We start from the raw sequence: 18,219 nt of genomic DNA, 5'->3' as shown, positions 1-18,219 counted from the left end.
TACTGAATGCATCATCCTTCTGAGACTGTTGAAATCTGGAAGGCTGACAATGAGTTTTCCATGAAATACAGGAGAGAAGGACTCTGCTGTAGCCACTGCTGGTGATGCCTTGGAGTGTTGTGCTTGTTTTGGAGTACTGTGCTTTGGGAGAAGTGCTCACAGGTTGGATAAAGAGAAACTAGGAGATGCTGTGAGTATCAGTGATGTGTCTAGGAAGAAAGGACTGAAGTTTGAGCACATAGCTGCCAGAAATCCTTGCAGAAATAATGGAGATCTATCATTCTTCACAAGCTCTAGCAGAGGGCAAGAAAAACAGCTTCTTACATGAATTGGGTAATAGGAAAAACTGAGAAACTTGATAAAGTGACAACACTGGAACAGGCACTTCTACGAGCTGAGTTATAGCTTTCCTTTGAAATCAAGAACAGGGCGGACATGCACATCAGGGATGGTTTAAGTGTACTTGGAGAGAGACCTCAAGAGAGCTAATCCAGTCCTGTTACTCATTCTGTACATTCTTGATCACAAAAAGTTGCAAAATCACGTAGGTACCTCTGCTGAGCAGCCCTTTCTAGGAGCCTTGACTGCTGCAGTTCTGTGTGAGGTTGTGCAGTGAGCTTTATTCCAGCCAGTCCTTCCTGGTCTCCTGGTGCTGGGAGGATGCGAGGTCAGCAGCGCTACCTCCTCAAACTGGAAAACGCATGACGACATTTTGGATGTGGGAGATGCTTTTCTGTAGGTACCTGTTCTTCTGTGACTACTTCTGTGTTTAGAGTCCTGGAACACCAGTGACTGTTGTAGCCTTCTGCGTTAGCTACATTTTTTTGTTCATTTAAGGGTATGCAGCTGAGTTTGACACCAGTCTGTCATATCCAGGAGTCATGTGCTGAAACACTCTGGCAGAAGCTGTTCTTCTGTTTCTATGGCCGTTAAGCTCCCACTTTCCACAACCTCAGTAAAGAAGTACTTCTGGCATGGGCACAGGTGGTGGTACAGTAGTAAAATGTAAGATTTACACCAACGTTTCACTCCGTTAAATAGCTAATACTTATGCAGCACTGTTACTGCTGAGAAGCTGAGTGTGTGGTGTTGCCATAATATGCTTAAGTGGTTCTTGTTCATGTTGTTTTGCATCTAATGTTCTGCTAAAAATGCCAATTTCTTTTTGTTTTCCTCACCTATACTGGCTCTTCAGAGCCTAGTTGTAGTTTTAGTCTAAATTCTTGCCATAGCGTTCCTAAAAATCTCAGCAGTGGCAGCAGATCAACATGAAGCATCCGTTTGAGTTGTCACAGAAGGACCCGAGGTTTTGTTAATGCTTACTGAAACTTTCATTTTAATGTTACAAGCCTGAGGAGCTCTGCATAGAGATCACTTTAAAACAGGTGCACACAGAGCTCCCTAACTAAAGGTGCAGCTGAATCCAGTCAGGCTTCCAGCACGGGCAGCAGTTCAATCTCAAGAAGTCCGTGCTGGGATCCAGGTATCAGGTATCTGACACTAATGTCCTTTACTGTCTAACAAAAGCATGACACTGTTTTTTTCCCTGGTTCTGAAATCAGAAACTCTACTGTTGTCAGGGCCAGGATGCACAGAGACTTGATCTTAGTTTGAATCATGTGTGTAGAAGGCTATTTTCCCCCAGATGTGTGCATGCATTGGGAAACAAACCAGGGGGGAAAAATAGAACTAAGGAAAAAAAGAAATAGAAGCAGAAAACTTTGAAATAAACCAGATTCCTAATGGAATAAAAAACCTCCCTTTAGTGCATTTTCTCCCTCTGTGTCAGCTTTTATAGCTCTGTTTCTGGCATGCATCTTTTGAGATTTCTTTAAAGATTGTGAAGAAATTTTGTCTTACATCAACAAACCGTTTTCAGAGCCTGAGCAAAGCCATAACAAAAAGCATCTTGCAAAAATGCACTGGTGATCAGGGAGGGAGAGGGGTAAACGAGGTTGTAGGGAGGGAAACACGGGGCTACTTTGTAATTTATTTTTACGTATGAAGATCACCAAAATGCAAAGTTGCATTTCAGGTTTGTAAACAGTCATGGGTTGTTGGTTTTTTTTTCAGGACAAGATCTGTTTGTATACATTTTGTGACTAGGCTGTATTGAGAACTGCAGTTGGTTACTTGGTTTGCAACTGCAGGACGGTATTTATTGTTGTCTTACCACTGCCCTCTCTTGTTCTGGCTGATAGCTGGCACTTAGTAAGTGGTGAAAAACTAAACTGAAGCTGATGCAGTGCTGCAGGAAGTCCCTCCCAACAATACTAGAAAAGCCTGGAAAACATATAGCAGGCCAACTGTTTTGCTGAAGCTCTGAGTGCTACCAGAAAGCCTTCCAAGCCTTTACAGGCTAAAACCTCCTGAACTCACCTCCTGTGTTTTCTTTTCCCTTTAAGAGGTGTTCTTAGGGGGAGGAGGAGATGATATGTTCATATGGACCTGTGCATATCTGTTTGGAAGTCCATGTCCTGAAGGTGTGTGGGAGCAAGTTTCACATGGAACGCCCTCAGGATATGCAGGGTGCACATCTGGAGCTGCTACACTAATGAGAGAATTAGAAGAGCATGAAGAAGCACGAAACCTACCCATAAAACAGAAGGACGCCACTATTTTAGCTCCAAGTCTTAAGTTAAAAACCACAGTATGGTGATTCATTATGCATCCAGGATGTCTGAGGTACCGACTATGCACAGTTAGCACAGGAACAAGGAAGGAATGCCACTTCTGGTCCAAAAGGAATGGAGATTAACCGTGCTGGCTTGGTGCTTTGATCACAGGAGGGGAGCATCGTGGAGTATTAGAAGCTGCTTTATAATTAAGTGTAAGAGTAGCAAAGAATGTAAGCCTGTAGGGATGGGTTTTTTGATGTTTTCAACAATCAGAGGCTGAAACTCTGTTTTTTCATATATTGCTGGGAGCCCATCTTACAGGAGGTAATCACACTGTCCTTTTGTAGTAAAAGCATCTTAAAGTCTCAAGAAAGGAACAAGAAGGGAAGGCTCCAAATCTGCCACATCTTATGTGCATGTTTAACTTCAGGCACTGTCGTTGCCTTTGGTGGTGATGTGAGGGAGGTCAAACACATGGTAAGGCCTTGCAAGAATTAATCTAGGGGACTGTTGCCTAAGTGGTCCGTGGAGCCAGCGCTTGTCTGCAGGAGCTTGGCTGCTGCTGGTGGGATTTTTTCTGCTCCAGCTGTAAACCTCATTTTTAAAATACCAAAGTATAGTAGACCCTTTCCAAATAACGCTCCTCCATGCAATTATTTGCAATGGCTGCCAGGGGGGTATTAGGGGTCTCAAAGGGGAGCAGAGTGTCTGCAAAACCTACTCTGTGTTAAGATATTGTTCTTGCTCAAAAATATACAGATCCCCGGGTTAGGTTCACACAGCCATAGACCAGGCTCAGAAACCTGGAAGAAAATGTTTTTTCTTCATCTTGCTGAATGTTTTTTCTTCATCTTGCTGAAATACTGAGTTTTTGTCTAAGTGAAACACGGCACGGAAGAGGAAGAGCACAGGAACTGTGTAGTGAGGGTTCTCTCTTCACAGTGGAAGATGGTGATTTTGATGTCTTCAGCTGAGCTAAGGTGGCCTTGAGCACTTTGTGTGTTGGTTTCTCCAACCAAGGAGTTGTGCATCTCACCCTCATATACGCACAGAAAATGCAAATCTTGTGTTTGCCGCTGCTGTAGTGAGGTGAGACCAAGCCTGTGCTGGGTGAAGTGAAAGCTAAATGCTCAATGGGAAAACCTGTGTATCACTGATCAAATTCAACCAAGACGTAGTTAATGTAAAAAACTGCCTAAATGTGGATTTGGGTAGGTTTGTTGAATGCATTTCAGGATGCACCCTGCTTAGCCTGAATCAGTGCTGCACAGTTACGAAGCTCAGAGCCAGTGTTACTTAAGGAAATGGCTTTGCATGCTTCCCTGAAATGTCTGAACTCTGAAGTGATAGGGAAAGATGCACCGCGGTGCAAATCTTGATGTTGTGAAACCACTGTTCTTACTGCATTCATGATTCTTTTTATTCTGCTGGGTGCTGTGTTTTGGTTTCTATATTCATCTGTACAGTGCTTTTCTCCTTAAAGAAATGCCTGTTGTGGTCAATGTGGAAAGGTTAGAGTTGGAATTTCTGTTGCTATCAGTGTGGACAGGTCAGAGAGGGAACGAGCGAGCTCTGTGGCAGCATTCATCTCTCAGCATATCATCTGTGGCATTTGTTTGACTCCCAGAAATACCACCTGGCTGTCTCCATCTATTACTTTATGTTACGTTGTGTGGCATAAAGAGCTGGGAGAAGGAGTAGACAAGACTTTTAGGCAGCAACATCAGCAGAAACACAAAACTGTTGAAATGAACTTCTGTTGAAGTCAGGCCTTCTTTGTAGCACACGCCCTTTATTTTTGTGCCCATGAGAGGATAAAGAAGGAGTAAATTGTTTTGTGTGGTATTGGGTTAGCTGCTTTTGACCTGACAATAGCACTAGGAAAAAGATGGTGTAAACATTGTGCAGTGGTTCTGTAACAAAGCTCCAGGCATGCTGTTTCCCTGCCGCTTGCTCTTCTGTGCTAAATGTGACCAGAGTTCATGATCTCCCTTTGGACAGGAGTGCCTTTCTGGAGGCAAGAAGCAGCACAGCCAACACCCCGCAGAGCCAGTTGCTAGATTCTCGGTTGAACTCCTGGTTTGCATGAAGGAGAAATGAACTTTAAAGACACAGGGAAAATACCTGCAGGGGCTGTGTTTTTCCCATCTGCCCAGGCCTGGTGAATGAAGCAGCGTTTGCCTCCTAAACTGCTCTTGGCTTCTCATTGAATGCCTGGAGGAGCAAAGAGGCAAAGGATGGCTGCATACTTCCCTGAGCAGCCCCCAGCTGCCCAGCTGCTGCAGAGCTTACTGCATTTACTCTCTGTATTGAATGTTATTTTCAATGTTTCCTGTGCCGTTTAGTCATAAGCATAACAGTGTGAAATCTCTGGGATTCTACCGCTGTCTCCTCTTTACCTTAAGGCTTGAGCCCACAGCCTGCCCTCTGTTAGTGCCGTTGGGCAGTCAGCACCAAGGTGAGCGGTGCTTTGAGAACATGCCCTGGGAGTGTTTCTGAGATCTTGTGTGTCCTCCCTCTGTCTGGTAAAATGGCTGCTTGCTGAAATCCTGCATTTTGTCTTCCAGATTCCGACCTGAGCATGCGGACACTCAGCACGCCCAGTCCAGCACTGATATTCCCACCGACGTCTCCCGGTTTCCAGAATGGTCGAGGTTCCTCTACTTCATCATCCTCAGTCACTGGGGAAACGGTGGCCATGGTCCACTCTCCCCCTCCCACCCGCCTCACACACCCCCTCATCCGGCTGGCAGCCAAGCAGCAGAAGGAGCAGTCCCACATCGACCGGCTGCCCGACCAATCCATGATCCACATCTTCTCCTTCCTGCCCACCAACCAGCTGTGCCGCTGTGCCCGCGTGTGCCGCCGCTGGTACAACCTCGCCTGGGACCCCCGGCTGTGGAGGACTATACGCCTGACCGGCGAGACCATCAATGTGGACAGGGCACTTAAAGTGCTGACGCGGAGGCTTTGTCAGGATACACCCAACGTATGTCTCATGTTGGAGACAGTAATTGTTAGTGGCTGCAGGCGGCTCACAGACAGAGGACTCTACACCATTGCTCAGTGCTGTCCGGAACTGCGGCGGCTGGAGGTGTCTGGCTGTTATAATATCTCCAACGAGGCAGTCTTTGATGTCGTGTCACTGTGTCCAAACCTGGAGCATCTGGATGTGTCAGGTAACACAAAATATTTAAGTATGGATGCCTGGGAGTCTGAAAGCCTCATGCTAGTCACTGATCTGCTCCCCAAAACTGCATGCTCCCCTTTTCTGTGTTACATTTCAAGTTAGGAATACAGATATGCTCACACTGTTCCAGCGTGCTGGGCACCACCAGAATCTCAGTGCCCCACATGCCAGCAGCAGTTCACAGGCAGACTCGCTCTGATGGAGGCATGCTAACAGAGATGAGCCATCCAGACAGCTGGGGTACTTCTAGATGTTTGCATAAAGCAGCCTGTGCTAGGCTTTTGTCTAGGTATAAATATCAACTGTCATTCCTAGGGAAACTTCAAAGTCTTGTAGTTTCCTATTCCTGTTCCTATTTTAACCAGATGTAGCTAGCTGAGACTTTCTTTTATAGCTTATACACTTGCTTAGAGACTTCATCCTTTCACTGAAGTTGCAATATATCACTGCTGCTGTTTAGATCAGCAGAAATGTTTTAGAAAGTTTTCCCCAGATGTGTCTGGGGATAGAAGATATTTATTTCTTTTTCCCAAGGTCAGCTACACACAATTTCCTCTCAGAGAATATGTTGGTGTTTAATTAAAAGGATGCACTCAAGCAGATCTCCAAAGTAAATTTGAATGTCAGTATTTATTTTGCCATCTTGCTTTGTTATCAGTCAAATGTTTATAATAATCAGCTAGACCAGATTTCCAGATTTGCTATTGCAGAGGTATTGGTGGCGATATTACAAGCAGAGCAAAGTAGGAGTTGCAAACAATGTTGATGAGTCACTTGTGCCCAGATAAGCTGATTATTCTAAAGATTTCTCAGATGGTGCCCATTGGTTTGCTCTCTTTTTTCTTTTTCTTTTTTTTCTTTTAAACTGATTTTTCCAACTCTTGCTTACTTACTAATTCCCAGGATGGCAGAGTGTCAAGGTAACATCAAAACAAATAGCAACAAACCAAAAGTATTCACTTGTTTTGTGACTTCTGTCTGCTGTTGACAATTGATTAGGGATTCTGTCCCAGAGAGTCTATTCACAGTCAGGTTATATCTGAATTAGCTGCTGTCAGCACATGCAGACAACAGCTGGGGGTTGCTACCATGCATTCAGGTTGAAGCATCTCCAGTAGCAGGAGTAAATGTGTATGCCTGTGTGATTTAAACCTGGAGCTACATATCACTTTGAAGGTTGGCTATATCCCATGCATATTTATGCTTCTCTTACATACATCCTCTCGTGTGGTATGGAGAGTTCATTAGCCCAAATATTCTGGCTCTGGAGACACAGGAAAAGTGTAATTGCTGAGCTGAGGGTGAGCTGTGAAGAGGGAAAACAGGTTTGAGGTAAAAGAAAGCATAATTGGTTTAGTGAGCAACACCTTAATGACCAGAGCAAGAGAAAGCCATGGATGAGCATAGTGATGCTGTTGGAAAGATTCAGACTGTTTCTTAACATGTCTTTTTGTCCGTCTCTGGGGATTTTTGTTGTAAAGCAAATTCGCTTGCCCTCATTCTTTTTTTTTCCTCTCCATTTTCTCAAACAGAAGGAATGATTCCTGAACTTAAAACAGGAAAAGCCATCTTCTTCCTCAAAGGCTGGGGGGCCAGATTCTCATTAGTCAGCATTGTAGTGCCGAGGCAGTTGCTGAAAGAACTTACCTGCCTTGCTGAGCCGTGCCTCAAGCTATGCCAGAGCTGCTCTTTTATTTCTCTTTGGGAAATAAGTGTTAAAAAGAAGGTATGTCAGGGGAGGCCAAAAAGAAGGGGGGAGAAAAGAGACACCCTGCTCTTACTGTCATAGCTGAATGCTTTATTAAAAGAATTCCAGGAACAAGATTTCAAACAGCAGTTTTAATTGCTGTACAGACTCTCCCTGGACTTTGTCTGAAATGGGGTTTCATTCTAGGGCCTTGGATGAATTTTGGCTACAATTAGGAAATCTCATGTAAGAAGTTTGCTTCTGTAATCAATACAGGGAGTAATTAGGAGGACAAGGCTTGCATCCATGTTTGGGCAATTCTCAGCACTGAAAGAGTTCACTGATCTGGTTTTATAGTGAACAAGAAAGGTTGGGCACTTGTGCTGGAGGCTAATGCTGTACTTGTAGCCAGTTAGTTAAAACCCAGTTCACATGAATCCCTCTCCTCCTTGGATGGCTATTTGGCAGCAAGAACATACCAAAATCTTTAATGTCAAAACCAGACGTTCTTATTAACTTCCAGAGCTCTCCACAGTGGAAGTTCCGTCACTTTCAACATCCACTTTGTGGGCAAGTCTGAGATATCTCCAGAAGCTGGTTGAGCTTCACTGCAAATTATTATCTAACACGCTTGCCAAGAATTTTTTAATCTGTTTGGAAGTTACTCCTCCGTTTTAAAAATCAGTTTGACTTCCTTTATGGAAAATCCTGCTACAAGAGTTTTGTTCTTACATTTTCTTTTTATTATTTAGGACAGAAAAATTGTTACAGACTGAAAAACCTGTCATTTTGCCTAAAATTCAGGTAGTTGTTTATCAGTGTGGATTCTTCCTCTGGTGGAACCATTTTGAATATCCTTTCCATGAAATATCTAGCACTGTAGCCAAAGTAACTAGACAAGACGATGCTGAGCTTACCCAGGCAGTGATTACACACTTACACACCCTGACTCCAGCCCTGCTGAGATCCTTCTGACCTATTCACTGTTTAATTGTGGTCATTAAAGTTCTCCCCTTTCTTGGATCCACAGCAGACTAAACATTCTCCTCTACCTCATCAGCCTTTCATTCTCACTTGAGCAAATCAGAAAACTGAGTTCTGGCCAGCATATCCAGAAATATCCTGAAATACTCAGACTATCTTCTTTTTTTTTTCCTTTTTCTGAAGCATATTCAATCCTTCTAGTAAATGTCTGAACAAGACCTGTAGTATCAAGTGGTATGGGTTTAGATCATCCGAGTTCTTGAGGTGATCTTCATACAAAGATTGGCATGCCTTTTTTTTTTTTTTTTTTTTTTTTTCAGATTACTGGAGCTGTGAAGCGTTTATGATCCATGGGGCTGTAAGGCTGTCATCTTAAATCTTCTGCCTTTTCATGGCTCAGTTCATTGCTTTTGGCCAGTGTTTCAGCAATACAGAAAAAGCTCCTTCTATCCTTTCCTGAGGGCACCTCCTCAGGTATAAGCTGCAGAATTTGAGTAGACATTTGCGGCTGAAGCTGTTGGGCCTTGATCACTTGCAGGCCAACTCTCCCTTCTTCCTTGCAGCTGTTTCTAGACAGTAAGCCCACCTGAACAGGACACGGTTAAGTATTTCTCTTCAGTAGCCTGAGACTGCAAGTTTGTAATGGAGCAGAAACAGCACTTTCCAAAAAAGCTATCATTCACCAGTATACAAAAATGGAGAAAGTCTGTGAGCATGTTTTTCCCTTTAATCTTTTTCCTTGCAAGGTCTGGTCTTGCTCCTCTAGTCTGGTTTTATCCATTTGTGGCCAGACTTTCACACTTCAAATAATTCTTTTCTGTGTCTGTTCATGTCCTTCCATGCCCTTACAAGTCAGCTCCTGCTGTCTCTCCCCATTCTCGTTAGGTTACTCAAATCTCCACCCTTCTGCAGACCCATGGTCTTGCCATAGTTTTGCATCTTCCTGCATTGTGGGCTTGGGGCTGGATTCACATCTGTTCCCCAGATGCATTTTAGACTGTTTGTGGGGTTTGTCTCCCTTTTTATCACAGGATTTGATGGTGCCAGATCCTCTGCTGTTGCATTACAAGCTCAACCAGTCAGCAGTGAGAGTGTCTCTGATCCAAAAGCTTCATGGTTCTCAAGAAATACCATTTTCTCAAATTGACAGTTTCTATTGTAGTAACATGCTGTTGAGTGTCCCTAAGTAAACCTAAGGCCATTATTTCACCTTTGGCATGTGGGCAAAATCGGCTTGTGGTCAAATTGGCTGGTCCTCAAAATCCAAAGAAACATCACAACTCCAATGAAGTGTCTTTGCCCAGGTACAGGGACACATAGCAGCAAGCCCAGGCTAGTTGGTCAGGATGGCTGCTCTTGTAGATATCTGCTCTGGAAGATGCCTTCATGGCATCTAGCATGCCATACCATGTGCACCTTTCTGGTCTTGCTGTTTGTTTTATCCTTACTGTTTGCTGAAATTGACTGCTTTTCCACACAGGCTGCTCCAAAGTAACATGCATCAGCTTGACTCGCGAAGCCTCCATCAAGCTGTCTCCCTTACACGGCAAACAAATCTCCATCCGCTACCTGGACATGACGGACTGCTTTGTCCTGGAGGATGAAGGACTGCACACTATTGCCGCCCACTGCACTCAGCTGACCCACCTGTACCTGCGCCGCTGTGTCCGCATCACCGACGAGGGTCTCCGCTACCTGATGATTTACTGCACCTCCATTAAGGAACTGAGCGTGAGTGACTGTCGCTTTGTCAGTGACTTCGGCATGCGGGAGATAGCCAAGCTGGAGTCGCGCTTGCGATACCTAAGCATCGCCCACTGCGGCCGGATCACAGATGTGGGCATCCGCTACATAGCCAAATACTGCAGCAAGCTGCGCTACCTCAATGCGCGGGGCTGCGAGGGCATCACGGACCATGGCGTGGAGTACCTCGCCAAAAATTGCACAAAACTCAAATCACTTGATATTGGCAAGTGCCCTCTGGTCTCAGACACCGGCCTGGAGTTTCTAGCCCTCAACTGCTTCAACCTGAAGCGTCTCAGCCTGAAATCGTGTGAGAGCATCACTGGACAGGGCCTCCAGATTGTAGCTGCCAACTGTTTTGACCTGCAGATGCTGAATGTTCAGGACTGCGATGTTTCTGTGGATGCTCTGCGATTTGTTAAACGACATTGCAAGCGCTGTATTATAGAGCACACCAACCCTGCCTTCTTCTGAAAGGATACTCCGCCTCTGATGTTACAATGCAGTATTAAAAACACTGATGTATAAACACACGCTCCCATATTCAGTAATGCTGGTTTTTTTTGTAGCTCACGGGAGTCAGCTTTTCTTGTATGTTGTTGGTGAGGGAGCGTTTCTAGAGGACTATTTTGTTTGCTTTTTATATGATCACTTTTTAAGGTGCCGTCTGACCACTTTTTAAGGGTCTCTGTTGAGAGGCTGCCTTAACACACGACCAGTGAGTGCTCAGCATCCCTAGCGGGGTGCTATTTCCGTAATAGCCATGATCTTGTCCCAAGCTAATGTAGCTACCTCCAAAGGAAACAGCACATAATCCCTCCTTTGGAAAGGCTACTAAGCTGTGTCAAACACATCTGAATTCCAGCTGTGCTCTTAAAGCTGACTATGCAATATATGTCTCTGTTCCCCAATTTTTCCAATATGGCTGATAAAGCATCCCCTTATCTCCAACCAGTTTTTCCTTGGTAGCCACTCATTGTAATTCCTCAGGAAATACTGGATGATGTTCATAAATATACTTCACTGAGTCAGAAAAGACCTACTGGCCATTACTGAGCACTCCCCTGCATGAGCCTGGAGATTGTGCTGAAGCATAGCTTCTCATGGAAAGCTTTTTTCCAGGTCAATTATGTACCATCACTTGGTTCTAAATCTGTCTTCACCTGCACATGTAGTAGCAGCTTCTGGGCCTGATAAGCAGTCATATTTTCACATGAGTGAGGGAAAACAGGTGAACTATTGGTGGTGTTGCAAAGGGGGAAGCCAGCAAGTCTGTCTGAGAGGCTATTACAATTCTGCAACAAGCTGAGCTAACACTGCAGTACACTGGGGACCCTGTGATGCTGAAGAATGACTGACACAGGGCTGTGCCTATTACTGCAATGTACTGCTGTCACCAGAATGTCTGCCTGCTCCTTCACGGTGCCTCTTCAGCAGCTGCCTCTCTCTGCACAACTCAGGCATGTGCCTTGAGGTGCATTCAGTATGTGCCTTAGTATACATAGAAACCTCACTCTTTTCTGTGGCCTTCTAGTTTAGCAGGTAGATGGCTGATCTCAGGTCTTCAAAGAGGTTAGCTTGCTGTTAAGTGACATCCTGGGAGAGAGAGGGGCTTAGAATGTTATTCACGTCAGAGGTTTCATTTTGTGAAACCTTGTCTGCATGTGTTCCCAAAAGCTGGATAATTGGCTGCTGTTCAGCAAGGAATTACTGCGCCAGCATTGCCGTGTGACACTGCAAGCCCACTGCACTCTCACGGTCACTCTTGCTCATGCGAGAGCAAGCAGGACTTGGGGATTCCCCCTCTGCCGCCTCTTTCCTCAGAGGACAGGGTCATTTCATGGTTCCTTTCTTCACCGTTTTCTGGCAGCTGTTTCTCTGCAGTTTCGCATTTACTGCTCAGATCTGGAAGCCAGAGATGTGAGGGGTGATGATATTTTCAGGCAGGCCCCCTCTGTGTGACTGACAGGTGAATCCATACAGTCAGCATTGTGAATTTATACATTCATCTCAAATGCTATAAATGTCTTGGTAGAGAACATAAGAAGGGAAGCACCGTGTCTGGTTTTCATAAGCAGTAGTTCCATCATCTCCAGACAGCACTCATAAAATCATTGATATGAAGTGAAAATCCACATGCTCACGAAAAATACATAATTGCTGAGGAAATACTTGCAGCAGTGCTCTCTCAGATTACAAAAGAGCAATGCTTTGGGCACGTCCCTGCAGAGGGAACTTGTCCTCCTTGTGCAGAAAGTCCTGTAACATACGTATGTTCCTCCAGTTTGGAGTTCCCTAACTTCTGGTATGTCACCACCTGTGAATTACAAATGAGACTGTACTAAAGCGAGGAAGGCCAAGGAACACGATTTTGTTTTTGCTACTGTTACTGGTCAGCAGGTAGCAGAGAGTAACCCTGTCCTTTGACCAGTTAACATCCCTTTAGTTTTCCTTTCTGTGTTTTTAAAATTAGAGATTCTTTTTCAAGCCAGTATTACAGTGTATTTTATCCGAGCCAGCTATACTGTTTATCCTTTATCTGAAAACGATCCCAAGAACAGTTAAATGTTAAGCCCGTTCCTGAAGATGGTGGGATTTAGAGCCATTTGCACTCATGAAATACAAGGCCTCATTAGTAACATTTAACTGTTTATTAGGAAAAAAATAAATAAAAGTCTACTTTTCTGGCTAAGCTAAATTGAGTGAGTAGTGCTACATGGTTTTTAAGGTTTCTGATGTTTAAATTGGCCTGTACTGTACAAATCTCACTATAAAGCCTTAATTTGCTACCAAGAAATAAAGCAATATATTGGTAACTGATGAGCGTACATTGTCATTTGCAGTAATTGGTCAGCTTATTGTGAAAATGAGAAGACTAAATACTTGTAAAACTTTGTTTTCTTGAAACCAAGCAGACAAATTAACAAATCATCGCAACAAGTAGGTGGGTGATTATAAAAACAACAGAGGATTTGTACAGGTTATGGTTCTGCCTATCTGCTTCTTTAAAATTCTATTTTCCTCACGAGGTTCTTCTTTACTCTGGGACGTAATCAGTAACTGGAAGTGTAAGTAAAAGAAAAAACAGCATGTAAAAAGCTCACGAATGAAAGGTCCAGGAGGGCCTCTGCTCTGAATTAAAGACAAGCTAACACACTTGTTCTGAAAAGTAAAAGGGCAAAGCGCTTACTTATTAGTGCCATGTTTCTTCTGGAAAACACACTCTGGGGAGCACTTGTGGAGAATGAATGAAAGTAATTTTTCAAAGCCAAGCACTTTACTATACAGATTTACACCATCTGATCTGCCACTCTGAGAGTGCTATGTATTTCAAGAAAATGAGAGTTGAACTTATTGATACAGCTTGTTCATTTGGACTTCTAACCTTTTTCCAATGTCTGTTTGTAACGTGGCACAACCAGAAAGGAAAATGAAATAGCATATCTAGAGCTGAGTTTGCTGGGGTAGATGCAGCAGATGAATCACGTGTTGTAGTTCCAGTTTGAGGTTGGCAAAGACTACCAACTTCCTGAGCAAAAACATTGCTGATTCTTGAACCATACCATTCAGGCTGAGGCAGTGAGGCTTTGTCTGCTCTGCCCCGGCATGCAGTGATCTGATTGAGGCAAGCAACCGTGTTTACGACTCTGCAATAGCTTGTGTCATGCAGAAAGAGGTCTCTGAAAGGGTGTGTCTAAGTCACCATGCACTGTGCTTATACCCAGAGCTCTGTATCTAGCTATTTATTTTTCTCATTCCCTTGGTTTTCATTAAGAAAAAGCAGAACTGTATTCCCGAGGTCAGCAGTGTGCAATTAATGTGAAGTACAACACTTTTGCCTTTTTGAGCTATGCTCTTTTAGCTTCCCACAAAATGCGAAACAGCTTCTGTTGGATGTCGTGAGCCTTCTTTAGAACCTCGGTCTGTAACCTTTCAGTAATGGTTTGACAAAACATCTGCCCTTTGAACTGGAAAACTTAAAAAGCTAGTAAAAGGCCTAATTTTAGACAAGGCTTGAAGCAGGTCCAAAGCCTCATTAAAAAGAAATGTAGTGACCATTTGGACTGCAGACTGGCTGCCCCACTGCTGCCAATGTTAGTTACAAGGGGAAAAGCTCTGTGAGAGAGCTGGTAGCAAACGGCTCCTCCCTGCCTTCAGCTTTTTATAGTTTCTCAGTTTAGCTGTTCAGGCTGAAACTTCCCATGCTGGGTCTGAAAATGTTAGTTGAAATGGTTCATCTGGCTCTGTAAATAAAGCTAGAAGGAAATGTCGTTTTGCTCACGGTAAACTCTTGGTGACCTTTCTTTTGAAAACGGTCCATTGCTCTCCATCTCCTCCATGGCCTTTGGAGCAAGAGTATGAGCCTTGCCAGGAGGTCAGCTTCGGGACAAGGATGCGTCTTACTAATCTCCCATTAAAATTCACCCTAGTTTAGCTGCAGTACATGTCTTCAGATATCTCTGACTCCGTGATCGGGGAGAAGAGGACCATGCTCAGATATGATGAGGCTCGTAGTCTGGTGAGGCAGAGATTTGGCGAAGCTGTGAGGCATTTATCACTCTGGCAGTGTGAAGGACAAAACGACCTGAATTATGTGGAAGCTGCCTGGAAAGTCAGGGCAGGGTTGAAAGACAAAATTTGGAGAACTGGGACAATAGAGCGATGAAGGAAATTTCTCTGGCAACAGGACTGACTGCATCTGAGATGAGACTGAATGATTTTCAACAAAGAAATTGGGTCGGGCTAGGAGAACTGGGCTTGTATGATTTGTTGGACAGGGAGTGTTGGATCAGAGAGAGAATGTGAGTCAAGTATTGAGGAATGATGTTTGGGGCAGGAGCAGAAGCATGAAGAAAATGGCCTGAACATTAAGTAAATACAGTGTACTCCCTCCAGGGAAGGCTCAGAGCAAGGCTGGCAAACTCTTTCTTTTAGTGTGTCTCAAATTTGAAACAGTATTTCAGAAATGAAATCATAATTTTGGATTTGATACATCCAATATCTACCCTTTATAATGTTTTTTGAAGGGGGAAAAGCTTTATAAGTAGACCTTTTGCCTTTGCAAATGTATACTGGGGCCTGCATGTCAACCTCAGTCTCTTTTTCTGCCTTCACATCTTTGTGCAAGGTCATCTACTGAGAAGAAGGGTGGCAAGGCAGTTTGGTAATACCCACGCTTCCTGCTGCAGTGGGTTTCAGCAGCACCAGTTCTTCTGCCTCGGTTCAGGCATCTGTGGAGGGTCAAATTCCTGTCCTTTTGATGACTGCTAAAGGGTATAATAATAATAGGTTCAAGTTACTGCCAGGCAGTAGACATCAGAATTCAAATTTAGCTTAACAAAAACACTTTGGATTGGACTGTGCTGCTGCGTACTATTAAACAGATTAAATCAATTTTCTCCATAAAATTGTTGAGGGATGTTTATTTTCATGCACCCCTGCTGTAGAGCTGTGTGCTTCAGAGCAGATTTTTCCTCTGTTTTTGTTTTCTGTGAGATCTGGACAGAAGAATCAAGCCATTTTTCCCTTGTCCTCTGGATGATCATGGAGGTGCATATTAGACTCACACTTGTGAATGGAAATCGTTTCCAAGTAGTCTCTGCTAATACACATTTTTAATACAATATTATGAGTGCAACAATCCAGTTGGCCATAGATAGCTCAAATTAAGCCATTATAAATAGAAAAGTTACAAAACAGACACCAGCGGGAGAACCAGAGGGACCAGAAAGAGGGATGAGGAGAGAAGAATGAGTGGGAGAGGAAGAAGGAGAGAAAAAAACAAGCTTTTCCAAGCACCCCTGATACTTCTGATGCAAAAGAGAAACCTTCACTGTTATTTCTATGACTAAAGTCACTGTCTTCTTGGGTTTAGAATGGATTGCTTTCCCTTTGTTTTTAAAAGAAACACTGCCGTAGCCTCAGTCTCACATGAATGGTAAAAATGGAAAAAGCCATCTTTAAAAGATGAGAGAGAAGGCAAGAATGGATTTGTGCCAAAAGGAATGAATATTTTTAACAGTTTCATATTGCACTGTCTGTCTTTGGTGGTTCCTAAAATATTTTTTAACAATCAAGTAAATGGCCATTCTTGAGGAGTTTCCATTACTTCTTGAATATACTTCATTCATACGATGGCCTCAGCAGACAGATAACTGAGATTTGAAAAGACTCATTTTCTAGCTGCGATACGCAAGAGATCATTCATGGTGTACAATTTTTTATTCTTTCTCAAGTGTTTCCAGATCTTTATCACTTGTCTTATATCAAGGATATATCCTCAGCAACAGGCAAACTGACTTTACCGCATCTAGTAAAATATTTCTGTAAGTTTATTAATCTCAGTTTGTCTCCATTTGATGCCCAGGATTTGCTCTGGTTTTCTGATCATGCTATGTTCTATGCTTTGAAAGCCCTGGAGGGTGTTCAAAGAAGGGCAACAAAGCTGGTGAGGGGTTTGGAGCACAGGCCTTATGAGGAGCAGCTAAAGGAGCTAGGATTGTTCAGCCTGGAGAAGGGGAGGTTCAGGGGAGACCTTATTGCTCTCTATAACTACTGAAGGGAGGTTGTAGTGAGCTGGGGGTCGGCCTCTTCTCCTGTGTAACTGGTGATAGGACTAGAGGGAATGGCTTCAAGCTGTGCCAGGGGAGGTTCAGGCTGGACGTTAGGAAATATTGCTTCTCTGCAAGAGTGGTCAGGCACTGGAATTGGCTGCCCAGGGAGGTGGTGGAGTCACCAACCCTGGAGGTGTTCAAGAAATGTTTGGATGTATTGTTGAGGGATATGGTTTAGTGAGAACTATTGGTGATGAGTGGATGATGGGACTGGGTGATCCTGTGGGTCTTTTCCAGCCTTGGTGATTCCAGGATTCTATGATTCTTTGAAAGTACTTTAAAAAAAGAACAGTTTTCTGGACTTGAATTACACTGAGGAGTGTGCATGTATCACACCACTGGCAGTGATAACGTCTTCCTTGCAAACCCAAAATGTCTGTCCTTAGATGGTCTCCTTTCCTACTACATACTGTGTGTTCCTGCAGTCAGATATGGAGTTGAGCTGCCTGATTGCATCCCTGCATTCTGCTCCATTCACCGACACATGCGACAGAGTGGGATCCCAGAGGGCTGTGCTGCTGAGAGGCTCCAGGGAAATACTAATGCTCGCCTTCCTGGTTTGCCAAAACAATTAAAAAATACCTCATCCTATGCCTTTTTTGCACTGTGGTGATAAAAGAGACAGAGAACCCAGACTGCTAGGTAGGACGAGTTCCTTTTGCTTGTTTTCTACTTGTGGTATAGTCATAGGTTGTTAGCTCTCAGTTTCTTTTGAAGTTGCTTATAGCAAGTCCACAAAACAGCATCATGCTCCTGCATGAAGGGAGCATATGATCAGGAGGGGGATTGGCTGTTTATGAGGGTGGACAGTGATAGGAAAAGGGGGAATGGTTTTAAACTGAGACAGGGGAGGTTTAGGTTAGATATTAGGAGGAAGGTTTTCACTCAGAGGGTGGTGACACACTGGAACATGTTGCCCAAGGAGGTTGTGGATGCCCCATCCCTGGAGGCATTCAAGACCAGGCTGGATGTGGCTCTGGGCAGCCTAGTCTGGTGGTTGGCAACCTTGTACATGGTAGGGGGTTTGAAACTGGATGATCTTTGATGTCCTTTTCAACGCAGGCCATCTATGATTCTATAGTTAGGATGAACAATGAAAAATGCCATTTTAAACTGGGCTTTGCACTGAAAAGAGAAAAGAGCATGAGCATTATGAAGGCAAACCTTGAAGGACTGTGCTTTATAATGATCCATTCCTTTATTGAGTGAAGCCTCTTTTGGTTTACTGAAGGTAAACTACAGGAACAAGCACTAACTTCAACACCAACTCTGGTGAAGAAGCAGACCTTTTCTCTGTGTTGTTCTTTCCTTTCCTCTTCTGACCTTGGAGAGAAATCCAAGCTCCTGTGAGAGGCTGAGATATTCTACCTCTGTTGACACGGG

The 18,219-nt window shown here is 43.9% G+C and overlaps 1 protein-coding gene across 1 annotated transcript in view; it reads left to right on the top strand.

Annotated features, from left to right (window-relative positions):
- The window catches only part of FBXL7 (F-box and leucine rich repeat protein 7), a 154,252-nt gene extending 141,210 nt beyond the window's left edge, over positions 1 to 13,042 (top strand). Inside the window, exons 3-4 of the mRNA XM_015854444.3 lie at positions 5,186 to 5,797; positions 9,960 to 13,042. Coding sequence (XP_015709930.1) covers positions 5,186 to 5,797; positions 9,960 to 10,696 — 1,349 coding nt within the window. The 3' untranslated portion in view covers positions 10,697 to 13,042. The remainder of the gene's footprint in view (positions 1 to 5,185; positions 5,798 to 9,959) is intronic.
- The last annotated feature ends 5,177 nt before the right edge of the window (positions 13,043 to 18,219 follow it).

The sequence above is a fragment of the Coturnix japonica genome, chromosome 2, assembly GCF_054131305.1.
Source record: "Coturnix japonica strain WE chromosome 2, WE-NBRP24, whole genome shotgun sequence".
Taxonomy (NCBI): Eukaryota; Metazoa; Chordata; class Aves; order Galliformes; family Phasianidae; genus Coturnix; species Coturnix japonica.
The sequence above is the reverse complement of the archived record's forward strand: the minus strand, read 5'-3'. Positions and strand labels throughout refer to the sequence as shown.